We start from the raw sequence: 15587 nt of genomic DNA, 5'->3' as shown, positions 1-15587 counted from the left end.
ATTAAAAAATCAAAAGTAAACACACTGTGCTTTCAAATCTGATTTGAAAATGAAATCATATTTTCAAGTAGGCTGTGTGTGGCTAGGGCTGCATAAACAAATGGAAAAAAATTTATTTAAAGGGACACTATAGTCACCTGAACAACTTAAGCTTAATGAAGCAGTTTTGGTGTATAGAACATGCCCCTGCAGTCTCACTGCTCAATCCTCTGCCATTTAGGAGTTAAATCCCTTGTTTATGAACCCTAGTTCATAAACTCCCTGCATGTGACTTGCACAGCCTTCCATAAACACTTCCTGTAAAGAGAGCCCTATTTAGGCTTTCTTTATTGCAAGTTCTGTTTAATTAAGATTTTCTTATCCCCTGCTGTGTTAATAGCTTGCTAGACCCTGCAAGAGCCTCCTGTATGTGATTAAAGTTCAACTTAGAGATTGAGATACAATTATTTAAGGTAAATTACATCTGTTTGAAAGTGAAACCAGTTTTTTTTTTCATGCAGGCTCTGTCAATCATAGCCAGGGGAGGTGTGGCTAGGGCTGCATAAACAGAAACCAAGTGATTTAACTCCTAAATGACAGTGAATTGAGCAGTGACATTGCAGGGGAATGATCTATACACTAAAACTGCTTTATTTAGCTAAAGTAATTTAGGTGACTATAGTGTTCCTTTAACTCCTAAATGGATAAGAATTGAGCTGTGAGATTGCAGGGGCATGCATTATACACCAAAACTGTTCATTAAGCTAAAGTATTTTTGATGCTTAGAGTATTCCATTAACCCCTTAAGGACCAAACTTCTGGAATAAAAGGGAATCATGACATGTCACACATGTCATGGGTCCTTAAGGGGTTAAGTCTACAGCATGACTACACTGAACATGGCTAATGCTTCCCATAGAACATTGGATTGGTGGAATGCACAAATGGCTGAAGCGCTTCTATGTTAGAAGAATCTTGTTGGGCTAGATATCATCAGTGTTAATGATCTCACGGTGGGCAGATCATAATGCAACAAGGGCACTATGTTTTATATTTGTTTTTGTTTTTTTAGAATCGCATCGACAGTAATCTAAATTTAAAAATGAAATTAACTCTCTAACATTAAAAATAATATATATTTATTATTAAAGGTACACTCTAAAATTAGAAATATACATTAGCAAATATTAACATGTTCCTGTCCCTCTTTCTGTCCTCTCTACTTCTTTACTGTCACTATTAATAAAGGGACACACCAAACTTCATAACTACTGCAGATTATTAAAGCTAAAACTTGGAAATTCATGGCACCCAAGGCCCACACTTTTAACTTGAGATGTTGTTATGAGGAAGTCTCTCTTTATTATTATGTAAGGTCTTATATAGCATGTGGATCAGAGCGCCAGGGAATAGGATAATGTGGCATAGCCAAATTGCTGCAGCAATTTTGGCACAGCTGAATCACTGTGTGTTCCTGTCAGTTTTGCTGCACCAAGATAAAAAAAAGGCTGGGTCAGTTCTCTTGAGCTGAATGGGCCAGAGTCGAATCAGATTGTCCAAGTCATCCATTTCCCCTGCATTCTGAGCTGTGCTCTTCATGGTTTGAACATTTAGTCTGTGCTTATGCTTCACAAGGACAAATTATTAAATCCTAAATCAAGAGTGTGTTGAGGAATCCTCTGGGCATGAGAGCTCAGCCTATCATTGCCATCCAGGCTGGATAGAATCACAAACATATGTCTGAAGAGTCGATGTGCTGTAGATACTAATGGAAGCCCCATTTTAGTTTTTTTTTTTTTTTTTCTCAAACAAAATCTTTGGCCAGAAAATGGGTCTTCTTCTACCCATAGTCTTATAACACCATAACTACTACAAAGAGCTTTAGTGGTTAACTAGTGCGAAGAGCTTTAGCGTGTTCTTAGCGTATTCCTTTGAGACAGATACAGATTTATATCTCATTGTATCCACTACAAGTACTTTAAACTAGGAGATGAAAGGCGTAGTGGTGTATTTCTCTGTCCACAAGGTTTGTCAATCACTATGTACATAACCTTTATTATTTTGTTTTAATCATTGGGACAACTAAAGTTGGCGTCTCGGATCCAATAGCAGATCTGAGCATACTTTAGTGGTGTCAGTCTGACTGCCACATTATAGTCTCTTGGTTCTCCTGACACTTCTACCCACTGGTGTCCAGAAAATACACCAATCACTTTCCTCCTCCAATGACCCTTGTGCAACACTCGTCCATATACCCCGGATCCACTAGCTCCTGGACGTGCATCACAGTGCTGATATAACAGATGTGCTGTCTGCTGCTCCACTCGACATGAACGGTAAACCAGTTCTCCTGGGCGATCGCTATCATAGCCTGAGAAGTGCACTCGCCCCCCTGCCAAGTCCGGCAGTGGAGGTGAAGCTGCAAGGCTCATGTGAGGATGTGGTTGTGTTCGTCTAACTTCAAGTAAGGCATAATCATAATCCATGCTAAGCTCAGCAGGTGCACCTATCCATCCGCGGGGCACCGTTATACTTTTCACACGCACCCAGCGTAAGAACGGTCGGTCTCCAGGAAGCAAAAATCCAACACGTAACTTACGAGCTCCTTTTACATAGTCTTGGCCATCATGAACACAGTGAGCAGCTGTCAAAATGTGTCGTTCAGTTATTAGAACTCCAGTGCAACCTGTAGACACACGCACAGCAGCAGCAAATGGAAACTCCCTCAAAAATCTACGGCTGCGGATGGAGAATCGAACGTCAGGTCCATATACTTGCCTCCGAGTGCGTAACGGGTTGCCTTTCTTTTCTGTTCGCTGGGCACCCCTGCTCTCTACTTGTATTGAAAGTGTTGTCAATGTGCGGCTACCGTTAGAAAATGTGGTCTCATAATCCAGTTGCTGACTTGAGTCAAGAGGATCTGAGAGGGATTCTCTTAATACACACTCTTCTGTACAGACTGTGCTCAGTTCCGGAGTATTAATCGCAGTGAAATGCGATGGCATTAAGCGCAGTATCTTTTGAGGAATCACCTCTGTGTGGTAGGCAGTCACTGATGTCAGGACCCAGGACAGGAAAATTAGAGATGAGATCCTAGGGATCATCATAGTAGGATCTCTGTAGAAAAATAGAAGTCACCATGAACAAAAACAATAGTGTCAATTTAAGGTGCAGTTTGGAAAATTCATATTTATATTCAATTTATATTCTGGTAAAATAGCACTCATAGCACCCTTTTTGAATCATAAGGTCTTAATTACTAAAAAAGGAGGAGACAATCTTTGACTGTATCTAAGCTGGAGATTTTTTAAATTTAGACTACATTTTGCAGTTTGGTTTTCAGTTTGGCACAGTTCACAGTTTTGTGAATACATACAGCACTGTGGAATATGTTGGTGCTATATAAATAATTGTAATTGTAAATCCTCAGATCTTTAGAGGTAAAAACAGCAACACCCTTTAATTAGAGCTTGGTGGAAAAAAGGTAGAATATTCCTATAATCACATATTATCGAATGAGTGTTACCTTCTATATCAGGGGTGGGAAATCCAAATTTTACAGATCAAATCCTTTTAATTTTGTTTATACATTTTTGTTAATCTTTTTTTTTTTTTTTTTTTTTTTAAATGGAACGTATTTAAAATACCAAAGAATAAAATAAAGTTTCAACTAAATAATTCTCTATCCGTGACGCAAATCCACTATTGCCTATGCTGCACATGCATGCTAGCACTCCTGACGGGTACAAGAATCTGATGCAGGCTGGGAGCATGTGCGAGATCACCGCGTCACTCCTGGTGATGCGGCATCAACTGGCATCATAACTCATCAGTAAGGTCCTACATGGTAAGTAAATCTACTTCTATGCCGTCCCCATCATAATTGGGCTTTAAAGCCGTTGCGGCGGCATAGAACGCCGTAATGGCTTTCACCCCCAGGAGCCTGCAACTACTCACCTCCGCTGCATTCCTCTTCTGGAGGGCTGCCTGACAGCCCAGGCAGCCCTCCCACGGCAAATGAGGCCCCCGGGGGCCATGTGATCGCTCTCAAAGAGCAATCACTTGGCCCCCTATAGTTGGCAGTGGATCTGCCTGCAGGGGGACTGTCTGAAATGTCAGACAGTCCCCCTGCTGGTGGGAAGTGTAAAAAAAGAATATTAAGCATGTTTTAAAATAAATTAAACGTGTATATATGTATATATAAAAATATATATATTATATATATACATCTTATATATATGTAACATCATACATTGTGTATTTTAATGTTAATATAAGTATATATATTAGTATTAAAATACACTTACAATGACGTTACATATATATGCTATATATATATATATATTATATATATAATACATCTATATATATTGTATATATATATACACATATAATTACAATAATAACTAAATAAAATATTTTAAACAATTTAAATAAATTATATATACATATGTAATTTCATTCTAACTGTATTTTGTTATTTATATATATATATATATATATATATGTAACAAAATACACTTAGAATGACATTCTATATCTATATATAAAATACAAATAACTGCAAATATATATATATATATATATATATATTTGTGTTAAGGGCTCATGATAGTACAGAAGATACAAACACTGATAAGTGTAGGATGGTATTAAAAGAGCAAGTCGGTTGTGGTGTGCCGGAACCGACGATGAGGTAGGCCTGTAAATAAAGAGGGCCCACCAAGAAGAAATGTAAAGAGAAAAGGAGTTAATAATGAGGAGTGGGTGGGAGGGTGATGCAGCGCTGACCTCGAACGATATGGAGCCAGGTAAGGGGTGTCCCTTAAGTAGGGAAGAGGTGTGTCATACGCCCCTCCCACAATTACAGGCCAAAAGGCCTTAATACTTGTGTTAAGGGCTCATGATAGTACAGAAGATACAAACACTGATAAGTGTAGGATGGTATTAAAAGAGCAAGTCGGTTGTGGTGTGCCGGAACCGACGATGAGGTAGGCCTGTAAATAAAGAGGGCAAAAGTAGAAAATCAAATTTATTACATACCAGCAATATACATACTTTAACCAGACATGTCTTGAAAGGCCTTTCTTACTTCTTGTACCGGGTTAGGTATGTATCTAGAGTAAGCCGATGATTTCCAGCGCCCTAGTGACTTGATAACATGAACTGGAATGTTTGCACTGGATGCTGTGGAGGCCGCTCCTATGCGGAAGGAGTGGCCCGAATAGTTAGCTGATTTGAGGCCCAGCTGGGTAAGTAAAGACCTGACGTGTGTCATAAAGGTGGTGGTAGTGAGTACCGAACCTTGTAGACTGAAAGTGGTTGAGATGGTGGTTCATTGTTATGCTGGGTATATGAGTCCAGTAATTTGACGGGGCTCCCCCTGTTGTGAGTAGGATAGTACTTAACCTCTACTGAAAGTGCATGTTGACTGGTTTTGGAGTGAGGCAGAGTCAAGATATAATAGTCCATGTGTTTTGTTAAGTGTGAATGAAGTAGGATGTGAGTGGACTGTGTTGTGCTGATGGCGGTAAATTCTCTTGATCTCAAGAAACCATAAACAAGGCTACGTATATGGCGGTTTTAACGATGAGGTTTGTGTTGTTGGCAAAGGGTTTAAATCTAGTGAATTGTATACGTCTTTAAAAATATGGAAATCTATGGGTAGCCTCTGGGCCGTACGTGGGGGTTCGGAACTCTGAATACCCCTAAGGATGTTCTTAATTGGTAGGAGGACACTTGATTTGTCTGGTTGTAAAGTTAGCATGTGATGTTGGATGCCTGTCAGATATGGTTTGATTGTGTTGTATGATAGTTTGAGTTTGAGGTGGCAAAAAGAAGCAAAGCCCAACCAGGATGTCACGATGAAAGGTTGTAAGATGTTGTGTTCAGAAAGGAATCTTTAAATCAAATGAAAGCTCTATCGTAAGTTTCCCAGGTATTAGTAGACAGTGCTAATTGGGACAATGTTCTGCTATGTTGCATAATAGCATCTAATCCATTACTAGATGGTGGAATAGTGGGGTGTTCGTGGCTGTGAGTGCGGCTGACGGGAGTATTTAACGAAAAGCCTGGAAATTAAAGCGAGACAAATTGTCAGCAGCAGTGTTACATACACCTGGAACATGAATACAAAACAAGAGAAAATTATGACATGCAGCCAGCCAAGTGAGTTTCCTCAAGAATCTCATAATAGTCAGTGATTTGGATCGGCCTTGTTTATAATGTGACAAGTTACTTGGCTGTCTGAGTAGCAACGTACAGACGAACCTGCCCATAAAAGCACCCATGCCACGGCAACCGTCACGATGGGATATATCTCAAACAGAGCTGAGGTAGTGGAAAAAACCTCCAGGTCCTGAACTTCTGAAGGCCAGCTGCCCCAAAGCCATTCGTTCCTGAAAAATTGCTGCAAAACCTGTGGTAGACGCCGCGTCTGACCAAAATGGTAGGTGAGGAGTCAGACAATTTTGGAAGGAACATGCTTTTACCATTCAAGGTGGTTAAAAATTTTCTCCACATAATTACGCCTGCCGTGGCTTGGGTATCCAGGGGTGACCTGTGTCCATCATGTCTAAAAGTGGGAAACATGTAAAGGAGTTGTGAGATGAAAGCCCGGCCTTGAGGTATGATGCGAATGGCAAAATTCAGTGACCCAAGCCGAGACTGTAATTCTTGCGGTTGCAAGTACCGAGTTGTATGTAGAGATTATGTTGATCAGAATGTTTTCTACCTTGGGCGTGGCAGGCTAGCTTGCATGGTGGCTGAGTCTAGTATGATACCCAGGAATGTGATGAAGGTATCTGGTCCTTCAATCTTTGTGGAGGAGACTGGGACACCCACCTGTTCGAATAGACTGATGGTTTCTTTTAGGCTACTGGGAGGGGAAATATTCTCCGACCAGTAAGAAATTATCCAGATAATGTATAACTGTAGGGCATCTGGCTATATTTAATAAAACCAGCATAGGGTTTGGGCGAATACGTCGAAAATGGCCGGACTACTTTGGAACCTAAATGTTAAACGTGAGCAAAATAGTAGTTCCCTGCCCACTTGATACCATGCAGGTGACACAGTGTAGGGTGGATAGGCAGTAACTTGAAAGCATTGTGATATCAGTCTTACTGAGCCATGCTCCGGCCCCTGCCTGCATGATAGCCGTAATGGCGTGATCTATGGTGGAATATTGCAGTGAAAATTCCTCAGAGGGTATGAGGGAGTTCAGACTAGGAGTGGCAGAGGTGTGAGGTGTTGATAGATCAATGATAAGTCTCTGTTTGTGAGAAGATTTCCCCGTGACAATACCGATGGGGTTTGTCCGCCATGTGGTGAACGGAGGGGACTGGAAGGGCCCCCATAGGAAGTCCTCTGCCACTTCCTGGCTATGAGTGTCTCCACCGCTGTAGGGTTTGTTGTGCGGATTGTAAATTAGGACATTCCAGGATTCCGGAAGGCATGTGTATGAGGCCTGTGTGAATCCTTCTGATAGACCCGAGATAATGAATTCCACCAAATGTCTAGATGGATGATGTGGCAGTAATGTCGTAAGTACAGAAATGTTTATTGATGTTAAGTATAGTTTTGGGATACATTTTATTTGGACACAGATTTAGCATGTGCCCTGAAACAGATGGCTGGAGAAAGTGATTGCAACTCAACCAGTGCTGGAGGGGTCGCAGCGGCCGACCCAGCCATGGTAAGGGGTGTAGTGACCGATTCCCCAGGGGTGATACTGGCAGGCTAACTAGGCCTGAAAGGCGAAAAATTAATCTTGTTTTGTGACAGGTGAGGCCCTGCTAGTTGCCAAGTGGCTATGAGAGGCTCTGTCTATGAGTTGGCGCGAGGGGTTATTGAGGCCACCCGTCGTAGTGGCAGGAATCGTAGGCCTCTCGGTGATAGTAAAAGAAAACAGGGGGAGGGAGTGACAGGTGAGGCCCTCTCTATAATATTGCGAGGCGGCTAACTCACGTGTGGCCCGATGGCGTTTGCCTCCGAAACGTTGAGGCGGGGTGTTGGCCTCGCGGACCACTAAACGATAGGCAGAAATGCCAAGAAGGGAGGTACCTATTTGGGCCTATACCCCTAACTTGCCAGTACTCTATGGCCTAGAAGAATGCAACGTATGTGAACTACAACGTGAGCAGGCTTACGTACCTGGTAGTATGTATGAAGTTTTGAGATTCGACAGGTATGAAAACCTGGATAAACCTAAAAAGGGATAGAGTGAGAATGGATCCAGTGAGACCTGTGTAATCTGTATAGGCTGGGATTAGGGCTTTTAGCAGTATGTGTGGGAGGTGTAAAATCTATGAGTATGATAGTGACATGACTGCCCATGCTTGGTGACAAGCGTTACGCTGAGTCCGATACCTGGCAGCAGGGGATTGGCCGTGTAATGTGTATATATGGAAGGTGATCAGATGATATGCATGTCACTAAACTGATCTGGGAATGCAAGGGACTTTTTAATGTGAAGTGACAATATGCAGAATCATAAATGTTGCTGTAAAGTGACGTATGAATGTATGAACCAGAACGTGTGATTCAAAAACTGAAAGTCTTGACGTATATGCCGTGTTCTTGAATACTCGTGTGACGTCGTCTGAGTGTGTCAAGAAAAGGCCTGAGTTTGTAAATGCCATGTGAAATTATGTGAAATGACAATCTATGCAGAAAATGTTGTAACGTGACGTATGAGTGGTTGAACCAATGCGTGTGATTCAACCCGAAACGCTCTGTGGAAGGTAGGACCGTGTTCTTATATACTCGTGGTATATCGTATGAGTATGATAAGAAATGGCCTGAATAGTTAGTGCCATGTAATCGTAATGTACATGGTTGTAATAACATCATATCTCCATTATACTCTTTGAAAATAGGACCGTGTCCTTGAACTCGTGGTATGTCGTACGAGCATGACAGAAAAAGGAGCCGTAATGTAGGCTAACCATAACAGTAATATCTGCATTGTAAAATAAAATAACTATTATTATTAAAACCATATATATATATATATATACATATATAATAAGCAAACTGAAACAAAATAGACAACCTAAGATCGTGTAAAATAAGTATTTGAAAGTTTAACCGATTACTGTGCAGGAAACGTATGATTGGTTGGATCAGTACGTGTGATTCAACCCGAGTATGCATGAAAAGGAATTAAATCCTTGTGTCATGGTTAACAACAAAGAAATGAGGCCTGTAACGTAGGCTGATTTAATTGTAATGAAATGGATAATAATATAAAAAAAAAAAAAAAAAAAAAAAAAAAAAAAAACACCTCCAGTAAGCGTGGGAGTCCAATGTCTATACAGAAATGTTAGCTGGTTTCATACCCTGATGTAATAAGTGATACTTTAAAAATAGCATGAAAATGGTCTGTCTATTTAACCAAGCAACTTTTTAACCAAATGTAAATACATGAAATGATGAAATGTAACTCACGAAAAAGATATGTGAATACATAGCAGAATAACCGAATCTTAGTATGAAGGGAAACAGAAGTTAGCATGAATAGCTTAACCGTATGCATTTTAATGCGAACAGCAATCGTGCATAGAATATACTATGAATAAGTGACGACCAGAAAACACAAACCGAAATGACAATCGTTTAAATGAAGCAAGGTTGGTTTTTACATGAAATGCAATAATGTCTGAGAAGCCTGTAGTACACTGAATGACCTGTAGGGGTCAGTGTGTAGGCGAAAATGCAGTGGTTCGATGGTTTGTACATGAAATGCAATAATGTCTGAGAAGCCTGTAGTACACCGAATGACCGGTAGGGGTCAGTGTGTAGGCGAAAATGCAGTGGTTCGTTGGTTTGTACATGAAATGCAATAATGTCTGAGAAGCCTGTAGTACACCGAATGACCGGTAGGGGTCAGTGTGTAGGCGAAAATGCAGTGGTTCGTTGGTTTGTACATGAAATGCGATAATGTCTAAGAAGCCTGTAGTACACCCAAAGACCGGTAGGGGGTTTAAACGAATGATATGCATGAACATGCAATGGTTTTAGAACAGACTTAGACAAAATGCAGCCGTAAAGTGAGGACCTGACCCGTGCATGGTGCCGTGGGACTGATGCCTGGAATAACGGGTAGGTTGACTTACAGTTTGTGAGTCACTTGGACACCATCCACGGCGATGGATTGAAGAAAGAAGGTGGTAGGCCGGAAAAGCCTGTGGCTGGATTCCTGACACAGCTCTGCTTAAAAAACCTCATGGAGTAATCAGGTAAAATGGCGTCTGGATGACCCGGAAGTGGAAATGATGCAGCGCTGACCTCGAACGATATGGAGCCAGGTAAGGGGTGTCCCTTAAGTAGGGAAGAGGTGTGTCATACGCCCCTCCCACAATTACAGGCCAAAAGGCCTTAATACATATATACAGATAAATATATATAATTACATAAATAACTACATAAGTGTACACGAAGACTTTTAATACATATATATGTATATATATTAAAATTCTACGTGTATATTTAAGTAATATTTTAACATAATTATGTGATTTAATTAGTTCAAATTTGATTGACATGCCTGACAACCCAGGCAAAAAGTGCAGAGAATTTGAATTGCAAGCACTATATTTAACCTTATAACACCATAAATCCTGTACATGGGGGTTCTGTTTTAATCGGGAGACTTCGCTGAACACAAATATTTGTGTTTTCAAAATGGTAACTTGTATTACAACAATGATATTTTTAGTAAAAGTGACTTTTTTTGCATTTTTCACACATGAACGGCAATTTTACTGACGATATTGTTGTAATACAAGTTAGCATTATTACTAATTACAAGTTACTAATATTTGTGTTCAGCGAAGACTCCTGAGTAAAACAGTACCCCCATGTACAGGTTTTATGGTGTTTTGGAAAGTTAGAGAGTCAAATATAAGGCTTGCAATTAATTTTTTTCATATTGAAATTTGCCAGAATGGTTATGTTGCCTTTTGAGACCGTATGTTAGCCCAGGAATATGAATTACCCCCATGATGGCATACCATTTGCAAAAGTAGACAACCCAAGGTGACTGAGTGGCTACTACAAAAGACTGGACATACCCCACTTGCAATACCTTGGGTAGTCTACTTTTTTTACTTTGAAATGAAAGCCCTGTTTCTCCTGAACAAAATGATATATCATAAGTGTGGGTGCATAAAATATGAAAGAGGTGAATTACGGTTGAACAGACATATAGCGCAAATTCCAGTTTTTGTTTACATTTTGTTTTGATCAGAACGTGTACTATTGACTCCGTCCTGAAGGGGTTAAAGTTCCTTGAATGCTGCCTTAATTGATTATAGCTAAATGAATGTGACTTTCCAACATGAAAAGGTTCCCCACCCCTCTTCTACAACCTAGTGTTTCTATTAGTAAATAAAGTTCTCCTAGATTTTTCAGATTGCAGGGGGAAGTTGCAACCTTTTTTAGACTCCAGTAATATTGTAACAATCAATTTTAGCTTACAGAAGATACTTTGATAAACTAAACTTCCTTCATATACCATTATTATTTTTTTGTCTGCACATATGTATGTTTGCTGCCTTTAGCTTTGTGGATAGAGCATAGCCTGTGTTCTATTTTAGGGAACATAATGCTTCCCTTTTTATAATGTTTTTCATTTTATAGCTACTTTTCAAATGGTTGACAGTGCAGTGATTCATTTGATATGGAATCCCATCTTTACCTGTGAGATGTGTCAAAATGTCAATATTTTGCCTTCTTCATCCTCAGGAAAAGGAAGTGCTTTGTCATTAATAGAAGATCAAATAGTTAGCAGGTTATTCCATATACAGACCACTATATTTTAGTGATTTAGTTTTAGTGATTTTAGTAATATGAATTGTTATAATCCAACTCAGGTTTTGTTTTATATGCAGTTCATTTACTAAGGAAATCCATATTTGAAGTGATATGAATGTCAGATTATGACTAATAAATGTATCATAATCCAGCTTGTTACTTGCAAATAAATATACAAAATTTGCTTCAAATTCCAATATAGAAATAAAAAGACTATCTGTATTTTTCATTCTTTGTCCTCAAGATATGGAAGTACTCATTAGTGTAGAAAATATTAATAGTGGTCTGTATTTGAAATCGCATACTCTCTGGGCTTGTTTCCAATGTTTATAAGGTTTACTGATCAGCCATTCACAAAAGTTAACGAGTATTGGCCTGTTCCCAACTATAAAATCTTAGCATTATTCGACTCAGAATTTACTGGTAAACGAGACTGTTAATGGCTCTTATAGACTTTAATGATATCCATTCTTGTTGTAAAATTTGACCACTTACCACTAACACTCAAATTGTAAGATCTGACTCTCAATTTAAAACAACACGAAGGGCCGGGCAGAGCCAAGCTGTCGAGCTGAACGGCCGCACGAGCGACGAGCTCCGGGGTAAGACACCTGAAACCCGGCAATAATCGGCCACTAAGACCGCAAAACGGCAACCAAAACACCCCTAACGACCATGGGCAGGAAGTCCAAGAAACTGAAGCCCGAAAAACCCAAACCGGGCGCCAGCATAGGCGATTTGTTCCGCCAAGCTTACGGAACACATGGTCCCAAGATGGCCGCCGCCATGGGAGATTTTTATGACTCCGAGGAGCTATCCCCAGACGAAGAGGGCGAGGGGCCAATTCAGCCGAGGTCAATCCCACAGAGGTCGACAGCCAATGACCCGGTGACAGCCTCCATGCTGGAGACCATGTTGGGGGCCTTGCAGAAAACTATACAGGCGGATGTGGCCTTACTCCGCACGGACATTACAGGCCTGGTAGGCCGCATAGGCGTGGTGGAGTCCAACACGGAACAACTGACCCAAACGGTGGCCCGACTTCAATTAGAAGTGCAGGCACTTACCAAACATCGGACAGCAACAGAACTCCGATTTGCCGCGTTAGAGGATTCAAGGCGCCGCAACCATCTGAAAATCCGGGGAATCCCGGAGAATATACCCACATCTGAGCTCCCACACCTCCTTCGGAGGCTCATAGCTCACCTCCTCGAGCCCAAACAGGCAAGGAACATCACACTCGAGGGGTGCTTCAGAATCCCGAAACCCAACCGAGCACCAGAAAAGGCCTCTAGAGACCTGATTGTCCGTTTCCGCTCTGGGTCCGACAAAGCTCTGGTACAAGCTGCACTAAAGGGGATTACCCCACTTACCTTCGAAAACATGACCCTCTCGTTCTTCTCGGACCTCACCGGGGAGACGCTTCACTGGCGCAAAACGATGCAACCCCTCACGGCACTGCTCCGTAGCCACAATGTGGAATATACCTGGAGGTCCCCGCGTACGCTGCGAGTCAAGCACGGAGAAGTGATACTCTCCATCGCAGACATCTCCGAGGCACCTGCACTCCTCACTAAACTCTCCATATCGGTGGACTTGCTGCAGTTACCTGGCACCCAAACTACCTTGCCGCCAACCCAGCGCTGGAATCCGGAGACCATAGCGCCATTCCACCCAAAAGGGAAAGAACCCACAACCTCGACCGCAACGGAGACCTGAGGACTGTTCCTGCTGTAGTGGATTCACTACATCACATATTTGTGAACTGTCAGTTACCCTGTTGTGGTTTGCCACCCTACCCCCCCCCCCCCCCCCCCCACTAGAGCAATACCACCCTTTACTAGTTTTTCATGCCACGACCCCTACAGGGGTGCTTACCCCCCTCCCCCCCCCCACCTCCCCTGACATCGACAAACGAACCTAGCAAATCTAGAAGTCTGGAGGTGTAATCTTAGTACCTAGGTGTACCTGCTACTAAGACCACACTTTTGTGGCCATCCTATGGTACACCCACACCTAATGAACAGGAGAAATGCTAGATTAGTAAATCGAATTTATTGAGTTGCTAACCCATTACAGTTAGTTTTTCCTAAGTAGTCCAGCGATTGTTCACCTGAAATAGAGAGACACCTATATACGTTCCTTTGACTCATAAACCAACAAAAATGTGCATAAGTCCCACAAGCTGAAGTTTTAATTTCCTTGTTTTTATTTTGTCTCTTTTTTTTGCTATCTATTGAAATGTAACTTGAGGCTCTGCGAGCCGTCTGACCCTTGTTGCACGCAAAAATAAAGAATTAAAAAAAAACAAAAAAAAAAAAAAACAACACGAAGGGCACCAAACAACTTCAACAGAATGAACTAGTTTGGTTCCAGGAGGTCCCTGGTGCCAGCTTACTTTTAGGGGTTGAAGCATTCCCAAACAGTTTAACTCAAAAGTCTTAAATTCAGTGGCATTTAGCTCTCCCCCTGTCCTTCAACTTCTATGAGATTCTTGAAAGAGGAAGCCTTGGACAACCTTTCACATGGGTGCTACTGATTTGCTGGGATAATCAGCCTACACTCTGAGGAAATTAGCTCTCTCCTTCTGAGGAGAAACGTGTCAAGTAGTACTGGAGCACTTTATTCTTTTATTTGTTTTTTTGTCACGGCGCAGGGGGTCTGTAGGCACGACCGCGCCGATACTTCAGATACAAGTAAGTCCCTGTCTGATCGGTGGAGCCGCACATGAGCAGGGCGGTCATGCTGAAAAGGGAAAACTACTTACCTGGATCACGGCAGAGTGCCACCCGATCCTCCAAGATGACGGGTCACGGCTGGTGCGGCGTTCTAAGGGCTGCGATCCCCTTCTTAATGTTAAAGGGCGCACTGCCCACATTAGAGAAGGCGCCGGCGTGCGTGTGATGTCACTTTATCGACGCACATGCACGTTTTGGGGTCAAAAGCCATGTAATAGCCAATCACAGCACTGAGAGGCATATTTAAACCCTGTTATCCCTTTTCTCAGTGCCCTGTCATAGTTTCCACTTGTTGGTTGTCAGAGAGCACGTTCATGGTATTATATTTCTGTTTTTTTTTACTTTTGCTTATGTTTTTGACTTTCCCTACTTCTGGTATCCTGACCCTTGGCTAGTTTATAATTGTCTCATTCTGTATCCTGACCCTTTGCTTGTTATTTTGACCATTCTCTTTTATGTTAAATCCAGCCATTCTAAGGCCGGTATAGGTTGTTTGTGTTAATATACTTCTACGTGTTGGGTCACACAGTAATCTTGACATTTTTATACTAGATTTACTTTTAATGAATACAGTTAACTGTTTATCTATATAGTCTCTATTTTTTATTTTTCATCCTGATGCTGTTTTGCTACATTGAATCCTGCATATCCTATGTTGCCCATTATTACATCTCCCATTGTACAGCGATACGGAATCTGATGGCGCTATATTAATAATGTGCTATCTTGTATAAAAAGGTGTATGGATTCATATGAATATAATATAAATTTAATTTTGATCCTTTATAAATCAGTGGTAAGATCAAACCTTGAATATGTGATGCCATTTTTGGTACCCATTTTAAAGAAGGATATTGCAAATCTAGAAAAAGTGCAGATGTGAGCTACCAAATGAATAAGGCACACACAAAGGTTAGAAAACTGCATTTGTGTTAAACTTTGTGGGCAATTAAGCCAATTGACTATCTAAAGGCAGAGTGGGATCCCTATTTAGTTAAGTCACTGGGGAGCATACGGCCGTAGGGAGCACATGCCACATTCTATCTGTGTGCC

The 15587-nt window shown here is 41.3% G+C and overlaps 1 protein-coding gene across 1 annotated transcript in view; it reads right to left on the bottom strand.

The window, feature by feature from the left end:
• Positions 1 to 1487: 1487 nt before the first annotated feature.
• Positions 1488 to 15587, bottom strand: part of LOC134572222 (serine protease 23-like) — a 29670-nt gene continuing 15570 nt past the window's right edge. Inside the window, exon 2 of the mRNA XM_063431041.1 lies at positions 1488 to 3096. Coding sequence (XP_063287111.1) covers positions 2046 to 3086 — 1041 coding nt within the window. The 5' untranslated portion in view covers positions 3087 to 3096 and the 3' untranslated portion in view covers positions 1488 to 2045. The remainder of the gene's footprint in view (positions 3097 to 15587) is intronic.

The sequence above is a fragment of the Pelobates fuscus genome, chromosome 9 (genome assembly GCF_036172605.1).
Source record: "Pelobates fuscus isolate aPelFus1 chromosome 9, aPelFus1.pri, whole genome shotgun sequence".
In the NCBI taxonomy this organism is placed as follows: domain Eukaryota; kingdom Metazoa; phylum Chordata; class Amphibia; order Anura; family Pelobatidae; genus Pelobates; species Pelobates fuscus.
This window is presented reverse-complemented; position numbering and strand designations above follow the sequence as displayed.